Source organism: Phalacrocorax carbo, chromosome 7 (genome assembly GCF_963921805.1).
Source record: "Phalacrocorax carbo chromosome 7, bPhaCar2.1, whole genome shotgun sequence".
Classification (NCBI taxonomy): Eukaryota; Metazoa; Chordata; class Aves; order Suliformes; family Phalacrocoracidae; genus Phalacrocorax; species Phalacrocorax carbo.
The window spans coordinates 38608232-38633432 of record NC_087519.1 but is presented as its reverse complement, the minus strand read 5'-3'; the positions used below and the strand labels follow the sequence as shown (position 1 = coordinate 38633432).

At 45.3% G+C, this 25201-nt stretch overlaps 1 protein-coding gene across 1 annotated transcript in view; it reads right to left on the bottom strand.

Annotated features, from left to right (window-relative positions):
- Positions 1–24667, bottom strand: part of TP63 (tumor protein p63) — an 83054-nt gene extending 58387 nt beyond the window's left edge. Inside the window, exon 1 of the mRNA XM_064457584.1 lies at positions 24550–24667. Within this exon, the coding sequence (XP_064313654.1) occupies positions 24550–24561 (12 nt within the window). The 5' untranslated portion in view covers positions 24562–24667. The remainder of the gene's footprint in view (positions 1–24549) is intronic.
- Between the last annotated feature and the right edge of the window lie 534 nt (positions 24668–25201).

The following is a 25201-nucleotide window of genomic DNA, read 5'->3' as shown; positions in this document are numbered from 1 at the left end:
TTCTCATCAAAAGAAGAGAGACTGAAAAACTTCTTTATGCGTCAGACTTTCCACCCAGCTCATGTACATCTGGACTGCACTCCTTTCAGGAGGAACAAGCTCAGTTTGGACATCGCTCTGGTCCCCTCCCAAGCCATAAGGGGAAGATGTATACAGTCATTTCATCACCAGCCCAGGCCCAGATCCCTGCAGAGAGCCGGGGTGCCAGCAGCAGGTCTTGCAGCCTTTGCACTCCCCCCAGCCCCATTTCTAAAATGGAAACAAATCCCGTAGGTCTATTTTGAAAAGGTTTTTCCCCAGAGCTACTGTGCAGCTAAATACATCAAACACTCGGAAGCCCACAGATAAAATGATAACATGAACCATATGTTCAATCTGAAGAGTGAGGGAGCAAATTATCTTTGGTTGAACCAAAGTTATCGACAATTACCAAGATAGGTTCCCAGACACTATAACTCCTAAGCTCTAATTACAATGTGTCATGGCTTTTAGCACTATAACAAATCAATCTGCTCTGAGTAATCTTACTGTTGGGTCATTGTTTTTTGCAGGAAAAGAGAAGACTATTTCACATCCCAGTAGCATTACAAGTCCCCAGCGTGATTGAGTGCACTGGACTAGAAGAGGCCTTGAGTCAGTAACGGCTTCCCTAGCCGTTAGACCCACTGCAGCATAACCAAATGTTTAACAACTCCTCAGCTCAATCCTACCTGTAAGCAGGGAGTACAAGTATTTCTGCATACTGTCTCTTGTATTATTTAGAAAGGGATCTATCTACGATCTATCGGGCTATGCAATAAGCATGACAATGGCAATTTTAAGAAACTAAATTCAAGAATAGTAAAAGAAAAAAAAATTCTTCTTCCAAAGGGGGCAAGCCTTCTGTTAAAGTGTGTTTATATATACATCTAGTCCAATATTGTAGTATCTAGTCCTGCACAGGCATTTCATATGCAGTGTTAAGATAACCCCAGCAGGTCACCTGGACAGCTTCCAACACCACCTAAACACGAAAAACATGACCTAAAGAAAAACTGAGTCCTTCATTGCGCCCAGCTGAAGCAGAAAGAAGAGGGAGGAAAAAAAAAATAACACACACAAACCCAAAACAAACCAAAACACTCAAAAAACCACAAATGACCAACTGAAATTATGCCACTATGTTTAAAGTTCAGATATGCAAGCTTGAAAAATTGCCCATTCTGCCAACTTAACACAGCATCCCTTCCCTTCAGCAGTTGCTGGTCTTTGGCCACGGCCAGCTCAGGTGACGACACACTACCTATACTAAACAGGAGAAATCAATGCCTGCTGGTATTTTGCAAACACACTCCATCACGCTTGAAAAACACTATAGTTTGTATTCTGCGGGGAAGGAGGAAAGTCTGGGTAATTTTCACTGGGATTAGCTATTCCAGTCTGCAATGTCATGCCACATCTACACCCTTTAGATTAACACAAGCAGCTCAATTTTAAGAGTCCTACTCAGTAAGGCCGCAGCCCACATGTTTCCACTCAGATGCAGTTCTGTTGAACTCAGCAGAACTCCTTGTCCGAGTAAAAGTCCATGTATGCAGGTGTTTGTAGGCAAAACTATGAAAAGCAACTTGAGGACATGTTTCTGTTCACTCAAACGCTGTAATCTTTGGAGTCGTGTTGTTACCCCCAGCTCTAATTGTTTTCCTTTTTAGCTAAACTTTTGAGTCTTGCCCCTTGGTTAATTCATTTACTTTAACTCAGCAAGAAGTATTTTTCAGCCAGAAGCCGAGTGCCTTTTAAAACAAGCACAGCCCAAAGCAGGAATGCCTGTAATTCCTGACTGCTACCACCTGCCACAGGTTCATGTAGAAGAGCTTGTCTAATTCAAGGATTATCAGAATGACAGTACATCCCACTTCACACAGATATTAAGTCTGGACATCCTACATTATGTAAGTATTTCTAAAGTACTTTCCACTGACTTCCCTAGAGCTGTATTTTAGACTTTTAATGAAGAAAAAAATTCTGAATTGGACTGTTGGAAAAAATTTCTCCTTGTGTAGAAAACAACTTCATTTCTGAAAATCAGATCATTTTTTGCAGGCTTTCATTAGAGTATCCAGGCTATGCTTAGTTATTTTGAAAATTCAGAGAGTTTAAAACAGGAAAAAGACCAAGATCCACCCCCCTGCACACAGATAGTCATTTCTTTACTCTGAGCTTGTGCACAGCGATTTGACATGTAATTGGAAAACACAATGGGGGGGAGGGGGGGAGAAAATACAATATCATCTCTGTGAGATGCCAGTAGTCATGAGACATCAGAACTCCATGATCTTAAAGTAAATTGATTAATAACCCAAACACTCAGCTTCCTAAAACTAAAACGGAGGCCAAGAGCTTCCTACGTTCTCCTATTACCAGCTGGACAGCACAATGTCAACAAAGATCTGAAGAGCCATAAAGTACAGCCGATTTGGAAAGGCACCCCCTCACGCTCCCAAGAGATGTAAACATATCGAAGACAAAAAGACCTACATCAGGAAAAGAGAACAAGACTGCAAGGATTCAAGAGGCATTTTTGCCTGATTTGAGTGGCTGAAAAGAGCTGTAGGATCACAGCCTGGCAGCATGTCCAGAAATCCTATGTGATGAGTTTGTACAGCAATGTTGAAAACTTGGATTAAAAAAATAAAAATAAATCTTTAAATATAAGAGGAACTAATTAATATACAAAGGGGGAGGTGGGGTGGAGAAGCATGGACTTCAGAGGAAAACTCCAGTAGCTGATTAAAGCTGCCGTGTTTCTTGAACTCTTTACTGGACAGTAACCGTCGATGATTATCAGTCATTTCAGACATGCAGCATTTTATTGTGTTGAGAGGGCAGCATTAGGCTGGACAGGATATCTGTCTGTCATCCACAGTGAAAGGCTGCAGACACCATAACCACCAAAGTATGTCCATAGGGCACAAAGACAATAAATAATCAGGGTCAGAATAGCACCAGAAATAGAATAATCAGAAATTAGCTCCCAAATTCATCATTATGCTCAATAAAACCAGAATACCCAGGCTTTCAGATACCAAGGTAAAATACTCCAGTTAGGTAGCATTTTAGTTAGAATAAGAAATTCAGATAATCTGCAAGTTAAATAAATCAAGCGGTTAACACACACAAAAAAAGAAAAAAGCCACACACATAAACCCCCCACACCCACTCTTTGAAGCATGGTGCAACTATGGAATATAAGAATTCATAAAAAGAGTTATAGGAGGGCAAAGGGCAAATTAAAACAAGTTAGAGCAAGCAAAGGAAAAGGGTTACACTGCAGTACAAGAGTTCCTATAGATTAAAAGGAAGATCTACTGGATTTTCTATTGTATTTGGCATTTTCAGCAGTCCAAATCAGGCAAGACAGCCCCTGGGTGATGTTCTCAAAAGCCTGAGACACCAAACAGCAGACCCAAGCAGCACCATCAACTGAGAAGTTTTCAGGATTGAGTGGGGAGTCAAGAGGACTGGCTGCCAAATCTTCTGCCCCAACTGCAGAGAACAAAAGGAGGCAGCACTTTGCCTCCCACCACTTTATTTTGTATATTAAAGCAGCTCCTGACCTGCACCAAGCTAGCATCGCCTGAACCCAAGGATCTGGTGGAGTTCTGTACCGCAGCACACACAAACCTAGGAGACCACCCTAATCACCCTCCCTCTGCCTCTCATCGGTGAACCACAGCTCCTCATCACTGCTGCTACCTGCTCTTAAGATGAGCAGTTTTGACGCTGTTTTCCAAAGATGCCAGGCTGTGAATACACCAAACCCAAATGCTGATCTTTTGGTGGGGGTGTGTGGGGGTGTGTGTGTGGGGGGGTGTGTGTGTGTGAGGTGCGCATGTACAGCCACAATGTGAATGCAAACGCAGTGCTTTTACCACAGCAACTTCAATCCATCAGTCCTACAACCACGAAAAATATTTCTGCAAAAATTTAGATCACGTTATCACATATTCTGCACACCCAGGATTTTCACGGGGCTCCCTAGTGTGGGCCCTCCAATGTCTAACACCACAACCAAATCCACTTTTCGGTACTTCCCTTCCTGCCCAATACTGCTGACTTCAGCAACCATTAAGACACATTGTGCCATGATAATTTAATGCAAGGCACAGCTTTGGAGATCTGTATTTGATGCATTCAAACCAGACAGGCTTTTCACTATTCAAACTGAGAGGTCAATAGATCTGTTGTTCGGTACGGAATCACTCACATGAGCAAAAAATCTTCCAGTCTTTCTGCTAAAACAGAGCTTCCATAATTGTAGTGGTTGCTTCTAGCAATAAGTAAGTTAGCTAAGCTAACTGCAAGGCATTTCCAGTCATTTGCCTCCATGATTACCCTGACTGCATATGATTTTGGTAGCCAAAGATAGAAAGGCATTCTTCCAGATTTTAGAGTAACAAAATACCTACTAATTTCCATCCAATACCACATTTAACTCCCTACCCCTCCAACTTGAACATTCTCCTTTCAGACATGCAGCACTGTGGACTGACAAAGGCTGATCTCAGTTTTCCCAACTTGAATATTCAAGTAGTAGCTTCCTGTTTGCAAAATATTAGATCACACCTAGCCAGTGTATGTTCTAGTTTCCTTTTTAAAAGCTTCTTGCACACTTTGCTGCTGCTGAAAGAGGGTGGAGGGAAATTCACTCATCTACTTATCTCTAGTCAATCTCCACCAGCACTCCTCAGGGAGTCAATTCTTATGCTATGGATAAAACGCAGAGTAAAGCAGCTGTAGCAGTGAGAAGTCATGGTAAAAGCTTGCAAAGGCTATTGAGGACCTCAGACACACACTTAAAAATTTGCAGAATCCAAAATTTTACAGAGCAGTCAGAGTTTTATTCTTTGCTTTGAGCAATCACACCCCCGAAGAGTATTTTGTGACACATAACCAAGATGTCATGACCTTACCTAAAAAAAAATTAAAATCAAGCAAAATTGTTAAATACTTTAAGTAATTTCCCATACAGCAGAGAGATCCACTTGCTGACTTGACACTTTTTTTGGCAGCATACTTAAGTCTTATAAAGCTACAGGCTGAGAGAGTATGTCCACCTATTCCTATTGTTCTCTTCACCTTTGCTCCTGAGGCATTACACACCAGCCCTGTGCATCAGATCCCTGACGTAGCTGGACTGCAGCTCTGCAGCACAGGGATTTCTCCCTCAGCAGGATAGCTGAAAAGCCCAGCGCTGCACCTCCTGCCTCCCCATTCCCAGAAGTCAGCAAGGTTCTTTGTATTTACTTCCTAGATGTGGATTAAAACTGAAAGATTCATATCTGCCAAGACACAATCCATCTCTTTCATTCCCAGACACTACCCCACCATAAAATGTTTCCCCTTCCCTCCCTAAACTGGGCGTTTCCTCCCACTTTCTTGCCCTTGGTAAAAACATTCATCTTCTTGCCATCTTGAGGAAGTTGGACTCATCTCAAATTTCACCAGGTCCCCTTGTATACCACTTCCCAAAGTCCTTGGGGGGAAGTTTAATCCGGATCCAAACTCTGGAATCAGTCCCAAGAGGCTGCTGGGCTCCGATCAATACATTAATTTTTCAAGCGTGCTCAGCCTTGCCACTTGGGTCCACTTCCAAACACAGCGGATGACAGAGCACAAGCCCAGAAATACATCACACCTCGAGCCATCTAGTCTAGATACTAACACACACATCCTGGTTAAAACACTGCTCCTTTAGTTGTGCCATTAAGGCTCCAGGTGAAACAGCAGTGGCAGGGAATGTGCAAAAAATACAAGATATTATTGAATGTTCTTGGATCAACTCCCAGATAACTCAAACCTTGTACAAATTAAAAAAAAATCCAACCCAAAGACCGCCAAACAACAGAAAACCACCACACAACACTAAATACACATATCCTATATTTTTATTACTTGCTTGTGCATGGAGGTCATAACAATGGTCAGTTATTTCAAACAAAATCATCAAGTTTAGATTCAAGTTCCCAGGGAGGATTCAAGCTTACTTTGCCAACGTCAAGGAACTAAAGCTTTCACATGTCTCATCTGAGACTTCCTGAACAGTTATTTCTTACTGATTTTGCTCCTTATATTAGAAGCTTTACAGAAATAAAACCCTAATTGTCTTAAATCTCATCCTGCTCTATTTACTCCTTGCACAAGGTAACTGCAAGCAGCTAAGCTAAAATTGGAAAGCCTCCCATAGGCTTTTCCTTAGAGGAGAGTTGACTCTCCCCCAGAAGCCAGTCTGTTTATAAGGTTGACCCCTACATTTCACTGCACTTCCTCCTCAGTACCTCACGGCCAAATCACATCCTGCAAACTCTGTCTGTCCTGGGCTGCTCTACTAAGGCTTTATCCCATGGTGTGCCCTGACTGGAAAGCAGCTCTCTAATCCTTCTGACAGGTACAGCATCTTCTCTCAGCACAGCAAAGCTCTGGTGGGAAATTCCGTTTGGGAGACTAAAGATTGGAAGATTTTTCAAAAATCATTTAATACTGTAACTGAAAGAACTAAAATAAAACAGGAAGTTTAAGAACAGCAAGTTTATTCACTTGGAGAGACCCACCCATATGCCTAACCATGGCTAAGCTCACGTATCACTCTAAGATCATGGCCTCAGTTGTCAAGGGCTTGCAAGGCAATCATGGCACTGACACAGCAGAGAATCTAGAAAACACACGCAAGTGAAAAAAACATTGAATCTCAACACCCTTGGAGAGAAGTTATTTTCCTCTTAATTCTACTTGATACCAAAAGTGACTTGAACCTAATCCAGGCCAAGTGGCACTAATAAAGAGCTTGAGCTCACTTCTATGCTGGAGAGGATGGAGTGGAGTGTTGTTGTTGGTATATGAGAAGAGCTTCTCCTTTCTGATGATTTGTACAACCTTGCTTTAAAAGGTTTGCATTCACTTTATTGCCTACTCTGCACATTCTCAAGAGGCGTTGGAGGCAGTGCCAGAAAAATAACAGGGCTTAACAATGTCTAGTGCAAATCCATCGGTGCAAGAGCTCCTTTCTGAAGCGTTTCCAGATTTTTTTTTTCCAGTGGGAACATTTTGCAAATAGAATTTAAAATTTGCCTTGAGCCAGGCAACACCCGCTTTTATTCAGCCCTTCACGATAATGAAATAAGTAGTTTCTCCGCTAGTTATAGCCAACATCTTCCAGAAGAAAGCAAACTCAAAGTGCATGGTTTACACCCTCTCCTCTCCTGTTGCAGATACCATGTCTTCCTCATGGAACTAGTGAAGCTTCTGTCTCACAGAAAAGAGCCGCGATTGGAAATAAACCTTTCCACTAGGCATAACTTGGCAGACGCAAAACAAAAGCTCACCACCAGATGGGTTGAAACACACACAAGGCAGACAAATCTTCCATCTGTTGTTTCTCTATACTTGGGGACAGGGAGAAAAGAAAAGCAATTTCATTTGACTTAAAACTGTTACTTTGTCATTAAAAAAAAAGTAAAAAGAAATACAGGTCCCGAAGGAAGCTAGACAATAACATAACTGGGCTTATGTCAGAAGAAATCAGAGAATTCAGGTGTTGGTGACATTGTGGAAGATCCAAGCTAGACTAGTAAAAATAACCAGTCCAAACAGCTGGTTTTGTGTTCCCTAAGGAGTAATACTGAACAGAAAGTATATGGATAATTTTGTCCGGTCTCAACCGAAGCCAGCTTACGGTAGAGAAGAATAGGTCATCAGTTACAACCGCCAGTTCAAGATGTAAGATGCCCTCACTGTACTGCAATGAATGGCAGCTCTTTTCTATCTCTCATAGTGAAAACCTTTTCATTCCAGAAAATACCTGGTACTTGTTGCTCACCAAATAAAGCAAGATAACAATTTGCCAGCAACCGAGAAGATCCCCTGCCCCGAATTTCATAGTGCTATTAACCCTCATTTTGAGCACAGAAAATTAAAATGGAATGCAATTTCCAACCTGATATTCTATGTAATTGCATTACTGTGCAAACCACAAAACGCGTGTAACTGAGCAGCAATGACGCTTCACACACAGCCAAACTATCCTGATTTCTGCAGAAGAATTGCATGCTGCACACTGAGAAGTTAAAGCTGTGCAGATGGACAGAATGTCATCAGGTTTCATTTTTGTCTATTAAAGGACACATTCATTCTTTCCACCCACACGCAGGTTACAATCACTTATTTCTGGGCTACACCCGCAGCCTTAGTCTAGCGAGGTCCAGTTCTTCCATCTAAAGCAAGGATAGGATTTCTCCAGCTAACACATTTGATTCACTACTCAACATGGGGTCTTATTACCTCTACTATCAAGACTGATATCACCAAAGCTTTTTGGTACCCTATTACAAAACAGCAGAAAACCATCCATAGCATGACAAACCTGCTCCAGTAAAGAGTGATTGGACCCCTGGTTGAAACACACTCAACTCTTGCCCTTCCCTGTGTTTCTCCCCCAGAGTGGTCTTCTTGCTTCAGCTGGGAGGGAGACGGGAGCACGTGGCAAGAGGCAGGCCTTAGCTTCCCACTGCCCATCTCTTTAGACTACTTCAATGTCTTCATTGGCAGACCCAAACCGAGCAGTAGCGTCCACAAGATACAGGCATATACGCGTCTACCTTAGCTTTTCTATCTCAGGGTAAATATTTGCAACTGGATTGCAGTTTTAAAACCTCAGATGAAAAGTTACCTGGTTACGCAGGGCCTCTACATCCTTGCAGAAGACCTTTGCAGGCCAAGGATAAGACAGACCTCACAAGCCTACACAGATGATGTCACCTGGTAAAAACTTTAGTACCTTAAATGCAATTATAGCAAAACCAAAAGATGGATACACAAGTGTAGCTGAAATTGCAGCTAGACATCATCAAGGAACACAATGCCCAGTACATCCCTATTTCTTGCTCCTAATGAGAGACTGTGTCCAAACATGTGGGGAATTGATACCATTTCAACAAACAGAGGCCACCAAAAGACATGACTCCTATACCTGAACCCTGCACAGCTCAGGGAGAGGTTTTCTCCCAGAGATCAGGAGTTGTCTGCCTACTCAGAGCCAGCAGAACCCTGAGACATCATCACAAATAGGAGGAGGGACCAGGAAAGAGGGTCAGGTTTAACCAAAACCTTCCTTCAGAGACCTATTAGGCTTCATATAGCATCTATCCAAGTGCTTTCATCTTGGGGTAGGACAAGATGTGGAGTGCAGAGGGTACTGCACAGATGAGCCTTTCTCCCTCATACCTCCAGACTGGAGAAAGGGAGCAGGTGGGTTGCTCTTCAGGGCTGTGACCAGGCGGTGTCCCTCAGAGACGGATTCCTTCACCACAGGTTTGCCCAAGGGACACAGGGAAGGGGTGGAAGAAGAGGAAGAGCTTTCCCTCAATACAGTCAGGGTGACCACTGCCATGTGGCAAAACCAGCCAAGGAAAGCAACACCAGAGGGGCCATGGCTTTGTCCTCTTTAATGGTTGGTAGCCAAATCCAGGCTGACAGCAAGGATAAACCCCAGTCACACTTTTACTGCACACCAGTGAAGCTGATTCTTAAAAGTGAGCTACAGCTCAAACCCCAGATTCCTTAACCTTAACCTAATGCTTGCTGAACTAATGTCCCAGATAGTTGCAAGAAATGTTCCTCTCACTGTGGAGGTCCAGCTCCTTCCAGGCTACCCCAGAGTCCTACATGTCTGCAACTGCAAAGAACTACTCACATCAAGGGCACTACAGATCAAATGCATGCATCTCAATTATTATTTGAAAAGCTAAGGGGAAAAAGAAAAACAAAACCAAAAATGCACCCTTCTGAACAGGGTATCCTAACCCCAAGGATATTTGCAGCAATCCATATGCAGGTTTTCTTAATTTCCAGTTTGAAGGAATGCTGCCAAAAAGCCATAAAGCAGAGCACAAGACGGTTTAGTATAAAACTAGTTTCCCCCACTCCCCTCCCAAAACTATGATAAAAATCTTAACGGAAAGAGATTCTTTAGTTTGTCTATCTCCCACAAAGAGCAGGAAGATCTTCAGGAAGGCTGAAGGATATAATCAAAAGTCACAGCACGTATTTCTTATCAGTGTTTGAACAAGATGTGTTTATTCTTTTGGCAATGCTTTAATTTGATTTTAGCAAACACTAAGCTCTGCATCATCATCTCAGCCAAACTAAAGAAGAATTCAGTGTCCCCAAAGGGAATCTCCTATCACTGTCATCCTCCACTCTCAGCACCCAAGAAACTTGGACAAGACTGGACAAACTTGCAGACACCATCTTCACACCCAATTCTGTGCATGCTCCCCCGCAAACACTGGTGCACAACACCTAAAATTCCAGATGTGGAGATGAGGTAGAAAGACACAATGAAATCCAAAGGTTTCCTGTTCATCAGTACCTCATCACCCCATTACAACCTCCCCAACATCTCTCCTTTTCCCCATCTCCTACTCATAAACACACAGGAATGGATCTCTAGGGTCATCAAGTCTAGTGCTTTGCCAACAAAGAGCTTAATCGTTCTTATAGTCAACCCAGATCAAATGCTGGGTTAGATTAAGCTGGAAAAGTGGTTGGGGCAGGTTCCACCTCCAGCCTTTCAGGGCTGTGATTCACTTCAATGTCGTTCTCCCCTCTCTCAGCTTTTCTCAACCAGATTTTGCCCATTTGGGAGGAACTCCTCATCTCACCGCAGCAGTCAGCTCCACGCTTGCAGGCATGGGCACTGTAGGGCTGTGGGCGATGGTGCGAGCTTGCCACCCTGACCACGCAGCCTGTGCCGGGGCTTGTGCAAGGGCTGGTTCCCAGGCTGCAGGGTGGAGCACGCCACACCACTGGCGGGTGCGGAGGCCAGAGCTCAGCATCTGCAAGCAGGCAGCGAGCATCCTGTGGTGGCAGGGCAAAGCACCCCAAGAGATGGGTGTCAGGTAGGAGAGGACTCCCTGCTCTCCATTTTAAAATTTAATTTCAATGGCGGTAAAAAAAATTTTTACTTCCTTCCCTTTTGTCTGTTTTTAACACAAAACTAACACTCTATACCAAGTTTTTCATGAGTTGGTATGGCTGCCTTCTGCCCCATCCAGCAACAGCTCTGAAATCTAAACTCCAGCAAGAACCAGTTACAACAAACTGCCACTTCTATTTCCACATGGAGAGGGTTTGGTTTTGGTGTTTTTTTTCTTCCCTTTTCTTCTTTTTTGAGGAAACCATGCCAAAGCCCACATCTTGTTTCCAAGCTTAGGGCGGGCAAGGTTCATCATCACCAATATATTTTAATTGAGCATTAACAAGTCTCCATCTCTCAAGACAAGTCATTAGAAAGTCTGCTCTTTCTCAGAAGTAAAGCCAAGTCAATGCTAATCAGGTTTTCTTTCTCCAGCTTACAATGCTTCGCTGGATGAACAAAGTCAGTGCACCATGTTCAAATCCAAGAAGAGGAAAGGGTGGCATGTGTGAAATCAGAGCTAAAGCCTTTTAAAAAAACCCTCCCCTGACAGCAACAGTGATGAGCAGCATTTAAGCGGAGCAAGAGCACTCCTGAGCACATGGCTTCTGACAGATGAGCCCAGCAAGTCATCCATAGGGACTCCACAGCCCCACCGCTGCTATTCAGCGAAAGTTGATCAGATAGCAGCAGACAAATAACGCCAAGCAAACACTCCAAGAAGCACTCTCTCTACATTTAAGAGTTTATAATTAACCTAGGGGGAAAAAAAAAAGTCACCAATTTGGGTCTTCTGCACGGCAGCAGCAGGTAGAAGCCAAGCGCACACTGGGTGTTCACACACCCTGCAGACGGGGGAACGGGGAAAGCACACCGGTTTCAGCTTACCCCTCACTCTCCCTGAGTCGCAAACCTGCCATCCCAGGTGTGCGAGCCCCAAGTGTACTTTTAACAGACTTTTCCTTGCCAGCTATCACATCTCCTATCTGCACTCTCGGCCTTGCAATTCCTATTTCGTTTTTATTTCCAAGTGGCTGAGCTTCTGTCTGCTTCATGTCTCTTACTCCGTACTCTCCACTTGAAGCATTTTCACCAAGAATATACACGTGCACACACACTCACACACACACATATGCACACACAGAGGAGCTTTTGCTGTATTGCCATTCTGACAAGTGTCAACACAGCTGCTGTCTCTGCTGGAATGTAAGCCAATATTGTTGTTAGATCTCCCACAAGCCTAGGTAACTTCCTCAAAAATTTGCACAGCATGTGGCAATTCTCTCCACTTCTACCTTACAAAGCATCGACCCAGTTGTTTAAAAACAATTAAATAAAAAACTTTTAAAAAAAGAACAACCAAAGTTGCAGCTGAAGTTTGAGTTCCACTCGCGTTCATGCCGTGCAAAGGACTTAAGAAAGCAAAATGCATCCATCGTACGTGCATTCATCCTCAAATATATTATGTTTAGACAAACACCATATATAAAATACCTTGCTGCTGCTGCAAGTCACAAGGCAAGATATTAACAGCACTGAGTAAAAGAATTATTGGCGTGGACACTAATGCAACATTTGCAGAGAATCTTTGTTTGGCTATTTTACTTAAAGAGGTAACCTAAGAAGGGGTTTTATAATGCTTTTTTTTTTGTTATTTCCTAGATAATTTCCTAGATAATTTGCCCACCTTTAACAGTGAGCAGCAATTTTGGCAATAAAAGACTAGTAAATGAGTTACAATGCAGTCAACACATACTGTTCAGACTGCTACAGGAGCACAATCCGTATGCTTTGCCCACAGTAAGCAACTGCTTTGCCTTGCTTCTCCAGTGAAAGAAAATTATGTTTGGCTGATCAAGGTTCCCAAAACAAATTTGCCCAAATGTCGCAAATGATTCAAAGTTCACTCTCATTCCAGTATCTGCCCAGCAAGCTCTGCTTCCCATCATAAAGTGAAAAAGTTTCAAAAAACAAATGTATATTTCACACCTAACTTCAGGACTACAGGGATGAAGAAATTGCATGCGTTCACTAAAAAAAAAAATATTAAAGATATGATAGCTCAAACCTAGAATCCTTACCTCGCTATACTGGGACTGGGCATTGTTTTCCAGGTACAACATGTTAGCAGTCAAATTGATCAATGCTGCTGTTCTTTCTTCTGGCTCCAGGATTTTGACAAACACCTCCCACCCCCTAGAAGACCCTAAAAATATGTGATGCTACTTGGAAGATAACAGGACTCGGAGTGTGCCTCTCTGCATAATTGAAGTTTCCCTTATATACTTAAGTATAGGCAAGGAGGAGGAGGTGGGGCTCTCCTGCCTTACCTGTCCAATCTGTCAAAGTGCCACCTGGAGTCCTCCACTCCAATGGAGAGAGGCCTCTCCCAGCTCATTAAGTAGTTAGAATTCCTTATCACCAATCTCTAAAAAGCAAAGGGAAGGGAAGGGGGGGAAACGACCAAAAAAAAAAAAAACCACACACAAAAAAGAAAGAAGGGAAACTATAACTTTCCCCTGTCACTTTTCTACAAAATTTGGGAACTCAAAGGACAGCCATGGCATTGCTCCAAAGGAGTCACTCCAAGAAACTTCTCCTATTTATTTTCTGAGAAGACTCTAGGGTTTTCTTCAGGCACAGGTTTTGCTGTTACCAAAGCCCAAAATGTTAAGGAAGGGATCAAGATGCAACGTTCAAGACTGGTGGTGCAGTAACACAGCCAAGCCTCTGGCTGCTGCAGCATGCCGGTTTTGGACAAAACCCACAAGGAGCTTTCTGAAAAAGAATCACTGTTTCATGCACCGTAATCAAGCTACATGCGCCGTCATATGTGCGCTCCCATCCACACTCACGGCCAACAGGTCCTGCGTTTGCAGGACATCACTCCAGCTACCTTACCGCCCCCCCTTTGCCATTGCTTCTAATTCATGACACAGTAATAAGTCTTAAAATAATCTCTCTTACAAATAGGAGATGTTAAAAAATTTAAAGAGGGACTCATAATTTTGAATTGATATATGGGAGAAGCTGTTGGGCACCGCTCAGTAAAAACCACGCGGACATTGCCCACAGCAAAACGACGATTTTGAACAGAGGGATAGGAGAGGCACTGGCTGCTCAGCCCGCTCAGGCTCGATCTGCGGGAGAGCAGAGCGAGCAGACAGGCAGGTCAGGAAGGGCCCGCCGTGATTTTACGCTGGAGGAGCGGACAGAACCCCCCGCCCCGCCCCGGTGCCCGAGCGCAGAGCCCCGGCAGCGTGCCGGCCCGGCGAGCGGCGAGCTCCGGCGGCACCGGCCGCCCCCCGGCAGCGGGGCCGCCCCCCCGAGCCGCTCCGAAACGCCCCGCTGCAAAGGGGCCGCCGCCGCCGCCGCGCCGGGCGAGCGGGAGGCACGGCGAGGACAAAAGGCGGCTCGTTTCGCCGGCTCCCCAGCAGCAGGGTGAGCGCCGTCGAGCACTGGGAAACAAAACACCTTTTGAAAGGGGTGGGGGGGGGGAGAGAGGAAACCAAACATCCAGATCAGAGCGCGGCCGCCCGGCCTAATGACAGCGCTCCAGACTCGCCTCTGCGGCCCCGCGGCGGGGCAGAGCGCTGCCTCATCGCGGAGCACCGCGCGGGCTGCCGGCGCTCGCAGCGAGCCTCCCGCCGCGGGTGCCCACGGAGAGACCCACCCGCGGGGCGCGTCGCAAGGGGGAGGGAGCTCCCCCGCAGGGCTGAAACCCACCCGCCACCCCAACACGGCCGCGCAGGTGAGCCTTTGCCCAGGAGCTGCCGCTGCTCCCCGCCACGCCAACTCCCTCGCCTTTGGGCATCATTCAACCCCAACTTCTGAGCACACGGGGAGGGAACTCCAGGTTCACAGGGAGATGAAAGCGTGCAGGCTGTGCTGCTCAGGGTGCTAACGGCTGTCCCGGCTGTCTTCTCCAGCACAAGGCAGCAGAAGGAGCCACTGCTGACGTCCTGCCAAGGACGCACCAAGCTCGCACCAGCCTCTCGTCGGGCTGTGAAGCAGCAGAGCATTCACAAAACTGCCACTAATAAAATGGTGCAAAAAGCCACCTTCATGCAAGAACCAGGGCAAACACAGAGCCGAGGATCGCAGTGCCCGCCCTGCCCTGCAGCAGTTCCTTGCCACGAGAAGCAGGGTAGGTATCCTATTTAGCTCTAGCCCTGCGAGTACAGCTGGGCACAAGAGCAAAAGGTTGCAAGCATTTCCAGGGCACCTTCCCAATTCCTTCTTGCAGAACATGATGTGAGGAGGTGCTTCCAGGAATGGGCTGCAGAGAGGAGTGCAGAGCTCTCCCCAGCCAAGGGAGAGCCCTACCTACCACCAACAGCAGCATCCCAGCTCAGGCTGGGGTCACACATACCTCCAGCACTCTGAACTACCAGCAAGAGCCTGCTGAGCACACAGCAGGTTTCCTACATCACAGGAACAACTTGACAGACCACTGCCATGGCCCCTTCCCCTCCTCTCCATCTTCCCCAGCACCACCAAACACCAAGGGCTGTGCCTGGTGTGCTTACCTGATCTCACCCAAGATGGGTACAGGCCAAAAAGCCACACAAGTACTAATCTGGAGATACATGCAAGGTTTGCAGGGAGCAGCCACAGCACCGCTAGCCAAACAGGTCACTTCACAGCTCCACTGCAAAACTTGCACTGAGCTGGACACCACCTGTGGATTTTCTGCTAATAGGGAGGAAAAGCTATTCTGTGCTTGGAGGACCATTTTGACCCCTGAATACTGTCAGGTTTTTGATACTGGCCCATGAGTTCAAAAACTACGGAGGGGAAAAAAAAAAAGAGGAGGTGGTGGTACATACATAGGTCTCCCAGTCTCAGCAAGCCATTGCAAAAACCTTTTACTAGCTGCGTTATGAAGCTCAGAAGATCATCCGTTTCCAAGTCTTTAATGCAGCACTGTTGTGTTGGGTATCTGCTATCTTCCGTCCCACAGGTGGCTGGAGGTGGTTGTGGGTAAAGCAACACCCAGATGTACTACACAGAGATATGTGGAAGTTTATCCAAAGAGATCTGCATGTCAAACATGAGAAGTGTATATAGCATGAATAAATTGACATGTCAGCACAAATCCCTGCCCTCTGTACACACAGCCCCAACCTGGCTCAGTGTTTCAGTGTCATTAGCCTGTGTGGTCACCTTGACATGGGTGCTGGACAAGTGGCTTTTTGCAAGTCATCCATCCACAAGTGATACAAAAGGCCACCACCACCCTGACATGGGTGGTAGGAGGTAACAGAGCATGCACCAGACACTGTGCCCACCAACGCTGATGTGGCCCAGGCACAGGGCTACCCCTCTCATCACCCCAGGGCTCCAAACTTTGTTTCACTGGCTTCATCCTTAAACACACCCAGCTCACAAAATGCTTCCCCATGTCCCATGGGCTGGTGTCATGCCTTAAATATTCATACAGGCACCAGTGGCATGGGGGAAGAGTAAAGGCTTGATCACTCACCTTTCTACTTCACCATGAGAAAGAAAATCTCCTGGAGTGTCATTTGATTTTCTCCTTTTGCAGATGCAAAAATTTCAGAGATGAGTTTCCAATAACCTAATAGCAGCAGGGCTCTCTTAGAGGGAAACTTGGCTCCCTGAAATACTGTATGCTTAAATGGCTGAGTCACAAAACCAAAGGGACTCCCCCCCACCTCCTCAAACTGCACACTTGCTTCTCTGCAATGGGACAGTGAGAGTTATTTATCTGAGCCTTCTGGACAGGTCTCCAAGTGAAACACCAGTATCAGTTCTGTTGCAGCTGTGAAGGCTGAAAGTAATGGCAAGACAGTCTTCATAGATATAAATTATACCTTATTATAACAATTAGTCTAGTTGGGAAAAGCAGATTCAGGCAAAGGCCTTCCTTTCACGTGTTAAAAAGAATTACTTCACACTGAGGCCAGATGAACAAGGTTTAACTCTATTCTCCTAGGCCAACAAACTCTCTCCCACCCTGAACACAAGAAGAACAAACTAGGAAATTAAGAAATCAACCCAAAGCATCAGGAGTTGTGCAAAGCCTGGCACTTCACACGTTGGATGCTCAGTTGAACTGAACTTAAAATCAAAACAGCTCAGTCTCAGGAAAGGAAATCTCTTTAAAGCAAGTTACCTCCAATACTTTAGGAAACTAAAAATAATAATTACTAGCTAGATTTGAAAGTTTCAGCTGCGACCCTCCTAAATCTGACTCAGATATTCTAGAAAGCTTCTGGCAATGCTTTATGGCTCCTGCTGGTATCCAGAAAAACAAAATAATATGCAAACAAGACCCCTAAGTTTCCAAAACAAGGCATTAGCAAAGTCAAACTGCTGGTTCCAGGTTTTTTGTTGGACTACATTTTCCCTGTGCTGTTGTATGGTTTGTCCCAGACTTCCTCACTAGTACCACTCAAGTTCTCAATTACCTTTCCTGGACACAAGGCAAGTGTGCTAAATCACGACGATTAAAAATGTCATTGCCACAATTGTAGTGTTAATTGGAGATTGTGCAATTTCTTGTAGAAGGTGGGGGTGTGTGTGCACCTGCCTGCATGTTAGGTAGTTCAAGTAGAATTTCCTGCAGATCAAAGTAAAAAAAAAATCTGCTCAGACCTCTCCACTCTTATAAAAATAGCATCTGGATCAACCACGTCACCACAGACTGTGACATTCACCCAGCTCAGAAAATGTTTACAAATTAAGACTGAGATAACAGAAGGAGGAGGAAAAAAATAGAATGTGGGGTTTGGTCGGGTTTTTTTTTTGTTTTGTTTTGTTTGTTTTGTTACATCCGAATAACTGCTGAATGCTCAAAAAACCAAACCACTGCCAACTGGCTTTGGGTGTCTTTCCAGTGAAGACTTTACAGGGACAGAAGTGATAGACTGCAATAGCAGACAGCTGGGTTAAAAAGCAAAAAGAAAATACTTTAAAAAACCAAACCCAAAACAAAACCACCTTCTCTTCATGAAAACTCATGCAGAGCTGGTCTTCATTGCTCAAACCACAAGGAAGAAGGGGAAAAAGAACCCAGCACATACTGAAACAGGGGTTTTCCCCTTTCAAAAGAAAAAAAAAATTCATCTATGGCAAGAAAAAACAAATAGGAAAAAAAAAGAGATGCTGCTGAAAGGCAGCATCCTGCCCACTGCTGAGTGGATATAGCCTCATGGGCATCCTGGGCAGGATGCTCTGGAGCACAGCATGGGAGGTGTGGCTCATCTGTATGAAGGCAAACGACGGGCACCCCCAGCTTTTGCAGGGTTATCTACTTTGCTGTACCCACAAGCAAAAAATTCAATGCCTTCCTGGCTTCCCCACCACTGACCCAGGGATGGGTCTGATGCCCAGAACTTCCTTTGGAAAGCTCTCAAGTGTATGAGCCTTCAAGCTAGAAACACACCCTGCATGCAAGTGCTTAGTACCGAGGATCAAACCTTTCTTCCAAGCACTTCAAACTGCATTTTTCTCCATTTTAAAAGTGTGGGGCAAAGACAGGGACACAGTGCAGGTCAGCTTCTCCTTCCCCCAAGGAGCATGCCCTCCCCAAGGCAATCGGCTGTCACAACAGCCCTGCCCTCCGACCTCGGGTAAACATCTGCACACGCTGCTTATTTGAGCTCCTATAGCCTCGTTATCTCCCCCAGAACACCCCTAGGGCTAATTAGAGAGTTAATGGCACCATATCAGGAGATAACGCTATGCTGGGGGAGCAGGGAGATGGAAGGTGGAAAGGAGTTGTGAAACAAAACCAGTTCCCTTCACAACCGCTGTGCAATATTGGTTTAGGAAGGGTGCACACAGCCCCCAGGGGCTCTGCCCTCTGGCTGCCGGGCTCCATTTAATAAGAGAACAAGATACTCCTCTGGAGAGATTCAGTTCTCCAGCCAAGATGATGCAAGGTCTCCACACCTTCCCTACCGTCTGCACAACCAAAACCCCTCCAACCCCATCAAGGGAGGTCATTCCCACCAAAGTGCCAGCAGGGACTCCCTTCCCACAGCTGGGGTGAGATGCAGGGTGGACACCGAGGATACAGATGTTTTATCATTAAAAATATTGTCTGTTTATCCCTGGTCCTCCTTTTATCAAATTTTTCCACTTTTTTGGTGCTCTATTAACTCTCTTTTAAGAGTTGCTTTCGCTAAAAATGCTTGGAGATAAAAGGAAACAACCATTTGGACACATAGATCTTTGCAAGGCAGCTGATCAGCCTGCAAAACCACTGGCCAGCAGACACTTGAGCAGGCACTTTTGCACTGATGAGTGCAAAAGCATGGGTCAGCAGATAGTCGAGCATGGAGCATAACCAGGGGACTTTGGAGGTTCAAGCCTCAGCTGTCAGCAGCTCTCTTGGTGGAGTAACAACCCTCAATATTCAAACTGCATTTTTGCCTGATGAGAACCTTCAGATGCTAAACACTGCATGCTTGACCTTCCCCCAACACATTTGTAAAATATTTTGCAAAAGTAAAAGAAAATTACACAAGAAAATTAATGAGAATTGTTCCTGAGCAGCATGAACAGCCCTATCCCTCTACTGGGACAGGGGATGGCACAAACCTGCATCCCTGCACGAGAGACAGAGAACTCTGGCCAGGAAAAGGGAAAAGCAGGAGATAGTGACAGATTAGAGAGTCTTTGTTTTTAATTACAAGAGAGGAGCAACTGTTGACAGACCAGGTTTGTTCTTGCACAAGCAACCGAAAGGAAAGTGTTGTTCTTCCCTTATCTTGTATAAACTACAGATTGCTCTTGGGAAACACACAACTGTTCATAAATGCACTATCTCAGCAACTCTTTCCAGCCAGCCTCTGCTACGCTGCCAACTCCCTCCCACCCAAGCCCTTGTACAATAATGCAATATTTAAAAAGTTATCAATTTAAAAAAATTCGACAACAGTCTCCCAAACCTCTGTTTAAACCCTGACCTTGCAGCCGATGGCCATTCAAGCTTCTCATGCGAGTCCATCGCCATTATCCTATATTGCCCTGGTGTGTTGGGCCACAACATACACCCTGAGGCAGATGGGGAGCCTATTTGTTCCTTGTTTCCTGTGCAGAAATATTGCATTTCTCAGTGCTGGTCTTTGTCTGGGTGCCCTCTGCCTGCTCTCACGTGCCACATCCAGCACTGGTATGGCAACAGCCACAATGTTCAGTTATTTGCCCAGAGACCTTTCCCAGAAGATTGTCACTTAGGTTTCCAACTTGTCCAATTTTAATCCAGTCTGGACATCATCATGAGGTCCACCATGCCCATCCATGTCCTCAAAGAGAAAGAAGAGTGCTTCAGGGTACTTTTTCCTTGTGTTTAAGCAGGCTGGAGATAAAAATATCCATGTTTTTAGAGCCAACATAGTTACACTTGTTACTGAAAACTCCTTTGATCATTCATTAATCTCTGCAAATTCAGACGCTGATTAGCAAAGAGTTTGTTCAGTAGTGAGTGAACTAACCCAGGCCACAAGCCACTCCTTAATCTACGGTTCACAGAGATTGATTTAATTTTCTGTGACTGCCTGACCATTCACTCTCTCATTAATTTAAATGCTATCAAATCAGCAACAGTGAGGTGGAAAGCAGATGGTAGGGACATTCAGAGGAAAGCATTAGCTAGTCCAAAACTCTTCTTGTAAAATATTGGAGGAAAAAGTAATAGTTATTTACAGGACTGTGGGCAGGATCTGCAGAACCACAAAACAACATATACATAGTGAGACTTTGGATGCATTACTTTCTTCAAAGCAAGAATCCAAATTAATGCAAGAGAAGACTTTAAAAACAAAAGCTACACCCCACAGCTCACTGTGGTACAGACACTGGCCGTGTTGGACAATGAAGGGGAGCGGGATGCTCCCAGGTCTGTGCTGTAGGTTTGTCTTAGCCTGAAAGGAGCATCCTGTGAGCCTGGCCACACCTCCAAGGCACAGCCAGTGCTGCAGCTTGCAACAGGCTGTGAGGTGCTCTCTACCCACCCCACAAAGAGGGGTGCCACAAAGCTCAGCAAGGTTTTCATTTGGCTGGATATGGACAGCTCAATTCACACCTCATTTCCAGCTAACTAGACAGAAGGGCCTCATTTCCCCCATGACACCAATTTGGTTTAAAGTTAAAAAATAAGAAGTCCAGAGGAACGTGAACTTTGGGGATGGCCACTCCACTTCAGTTAGTGTTCAAACCATGCTTCGTGGTTTGCTGAAATGCCAGCTGCCCAAGGGATTTACCACTTAGGAGCTCTAACCCAACAGATAATATGCGAAGCATGTTTACAGCTTAGGAAAGAAAGAAAGAAAGAAAAAAAAAACCACAAGAAAAAGAAGTGTATCCTATCAACTAAAGATATACAGTGAAGTTCCCAGCAAGATACTATAAACCTTAAACTTGTACTGGAGGCAAAAGTGCCTGCAGTCTGTTACTCCAAGATCAAAAGCATTTGTGCAGACCTTTTAAAGATATGAAATAAGCGCTAATGCATTATTGCTCCACTCCATACTTAAGCAAGGAGCACGTGCAACACCATGGAAACCTTTGGAGGCAGGCCTAGCTGCTTGGGGAAGAAGTTTTCTGAAGCAGCTGCTTCTTTTGTTAAGAGGTATTTGCATATAGGCAGATGACAGGATTTACAATTGCAACACTCTTCCACCTCAAGTGCTCATAGCAATATGAGCCAGGGTTTTAAAGCCAGCCCTCCAGAAGAATCAGGCAAAAAAAAAACCCCACACCAAACAAACAAAAAACCCAAAACAAAAAAAACATGCAAAAACCCACCAAAACAGAACCTAAAACAACAACAACAAAAAAATGCACACACCCCACGGGGTTCTTTTCCAGTAGATTTGTGCTTCTCATCTTAAAATTAGTTTTTTCCTTCCTAAAATAAATGTAAACTAAGCTACTAAAAGGGCAGAAATATTTAAAGGAATTTTAAATATGCTTCCAAAATTACCTATAGCACAGTGGACAGATTGCCCATTGGTTTTTTTCAATACCATTAAGAATTCAGGTAAGTGGCATTCAAGAAAAAAAATAAAACACACTTGGTGTAACAATACCCATCAACTGGCTGCATTCCCACAAAAAGAAATGCAGTCAGCCCTGGTCTGCAGCCAGAACTAGGGCAAAACAGCACAGGAAAGGGAGCTAGTGAAAATGAGTTTGAAGAGACCTAAATGTGTCTTTAGAGCCCTACTACACATAGCAGGAGAGAAGCCTTCAGGCTTTGGCCAAACAGTGTACAAATGCATGCTCTATGTGCATCCTTTATCTGAAAGAATTGACCGTTTCTGGAGTTGGATCTGCAGCCCTAGATGAGATGATTAGATAATTTGGAGGGACCTACACTGCAGAAGATTAAACATTCAGCAGGATTACAAAGCCAAGCCTAAATTAGCAGGGTTTATGAGTTCAACTTTAAACAAGAGAGGTGCTGGAGGGAAGCTTCCAACAGAATAATGCATTTGCTCATTATGGAACTGCCTTTGCATAATCTCAACTTTCTTTGCACAGCTATGGAACGAACAAATACCCACAAAGAAGAGAAACTTGGCAAGCCTCAAACTCTCTCAAGCACAAACCAGACAGTAATAAGAGCTTTGATCACATCCCTGTGCTGCACAAAGTCCTTCCTTCCTTTCTATGGTCAATCTGGGAATACTTACGCATGGAAAGATGGCCACACAACCCACTTTGCTGCATCTACTTATCAAATTGGTCTTATTCTTCAGGTGTAAAACCATTTCCTAAGAAAATGCAGGGCTGTGGCACCTGCCAGAGCCCTGGGAAGCACACACCATACGTTAGTCAGCCCCTGCGCCGAGACACTCCTCCTGCACTGCTCAGCCAGACGGCATGTGCCATGCCAGCTCCCTGCCCTGCTGCTGGTACACAGGGATGTCCTCCCTATCCTGAAGTTCCACCACCCCTTAACCCAGCTTTCACCTGCTTCCTCAGCAATTACCTCACAGCAAGTAGAGGTCTCTCCTCCTGACCCAACAAAACACTTTTAAGCAAGCAATTAAAAGTTTACAGAGATCAGAGCCTGCACTTAATATTAAGTGTTGGATAGGATGCAACAGACGGCCTTCTGGACAGTGGGTTGGGGTTTTTATGTCTGTCCATCATATTCTTGCTTACTTGATCCTGGCCATAGCCCCCAGCTTGCACAGGTGATGAGTTTCTAAGGACCCAGGAATTCAGTGCATGGCCACCACATATGAATTACTGAGCTGATTTACATAGTGCTAAGGCTGAGAGCATACAGAAGAGATCTCTGCAGGGCCCTCAGCCCCTCTCCTCTCCAACTTGCTGAGCTGCAACATGGGAAAGTACCTCACACAAGGTGGCTGCTATGGCTCCTCCATGAACCTACAGCAGGTTAAACCTGGGAAAGGTTTCTTGTTACCATTTGGAAGCATCAAATGCCAACTCTGAGATGTGTCATTGGCACACAGGATGAGGCCGAGTGCCTCAACACCTCCATGTCCTACATGGGCTGCACCCGGTCTCTCCCACAGCCTAGTTTTTCCTCCATCTCTGTGTATAAAGGAGGACAGCAAAGTTTCAGAACCAAAGTTGTCACTTTTAAAACTATGAAATGCATGTTGTACTTCCAAAATTTCTGCAGCCGCTAGGTTTGGGACACCCACAGCCCATGAAGCTGAGGACCCAAACGCAAAAGGACACAGACCTATCTGAACCATCCCCAGGGCAGGAACCCACCCCACAGGGAGCTCAGTGGTGCCTAACCAAGCCACACACAGCAAATCCTCACGATGACTTGTGGAAGATGAGGAAGGAAAAAAGAAAAAAAAAAGAGAAAACCAAGGAATTTTCTCTCCCTTTTGTGGGGAGGGACAGATCCAGGTTAAGAAAACTCTGACCACGGAGACTACCTGGGGAAAGGCATTCCACTGAACTGGTTAGGCAAGGGGCTGCTGGAGGACGGCCGCTCAGGGCATGAAAGGAAGGTATGTACAGGGGGAGGGGGACGAGCTGCTCCATCACTCAGGACAGCACTCCTGCTCCATCTGTGAGGTTCCTGGAGCCCTGGACACACTGCTGGGATGGTGACAGGAGACTTCCAAGCTCTGCAAGGTCCTCAAACACATATCAGGGTGCTAACTGCTGAAGTCCTTAGCCCAAAGAAGTTTCATTTGGGTCCAGACTAGTATCTCTTAACATTGTTGAGCAGTTTAAAGGACTTCTGAGGGATGGTAAAGGAAAGCAATATTGCACCCAGTATGGCAGGCTCACAGTGCACCACAGGGTCTCCAGGGCAATGCAGGGGTTATTGCACTGCCACACACTTGTTCCTAGAAAGGAGTCCCCAGACTCCTCCTCCCCATAGCTCCATGGCATTTAATCAGTTAAAAAAAAAATTAACCTTATAACATCACTTGGTTTCTAGCACTGCAGGAAACATCCTTTGAGACCAGTGTTCCTCTTGAATGCAGGGAGCTGGCCACCACCCCACCAAAGACCCCATGGTTGCTGGCTAGGTCCTCGGTCAGGGAAGAGGCTGGGGGCCACCTTCCTTAGTGAAGCCTAGCAAATGGGAGGTGGCCCACAAGACGACACATTCAGCTTACCTCCCTCGCCATCTGCAGCTCCTTCCCAAGCCAGGGCCATGGCAGAGACTAAATGTTTTCCACGCCCACAGGGACCACCAGCCCCTCACTCTGGCTACACAGAAAAGCAGATCTCTGATGGGATTTCCCAGCCTGTCTGTGGTTAATGCCATGGGAGAGGAAGGGGCACAGCCAGCAGCCTCACAGATGGGCCACCCAGGACATTGTGAAAGAGCTGGTCACAAGGCACACAGCAAGGGAAGGATGCTGACTGTATATGTTACACCAGACCCACAAACCCTCTTCCTGTCTCCTCCAGCTCTTTTCATCCCAAGGTAGTGCAGATCACTAGTTTCTCTTACCCCTTTCTTACATTGGACACAGGAAGACTATTTCTTCCTTAAAAACAAGAGCATGAGAACAGCAAAGTTTTGGCCTAGCAGGAGAGAGCTGTAGCTCAGGTGAGAAGGGTTTGTCACCCAACCTTCTCCTCCAGCTCTTTCCCCAGATAGTTGCATTTTTTTTCCACGGCAAACACACACAACTGATGGGTGTTCGGCAGTGCAGCACTCATGCTCATTTTCCAGCCCACTGGTGGGACAGTTTTCTCTGGCACTGCTCTGACCACTGTAGCTCATTCCCCACTGCCAGCTCTGTTGTATACAAGCAACCG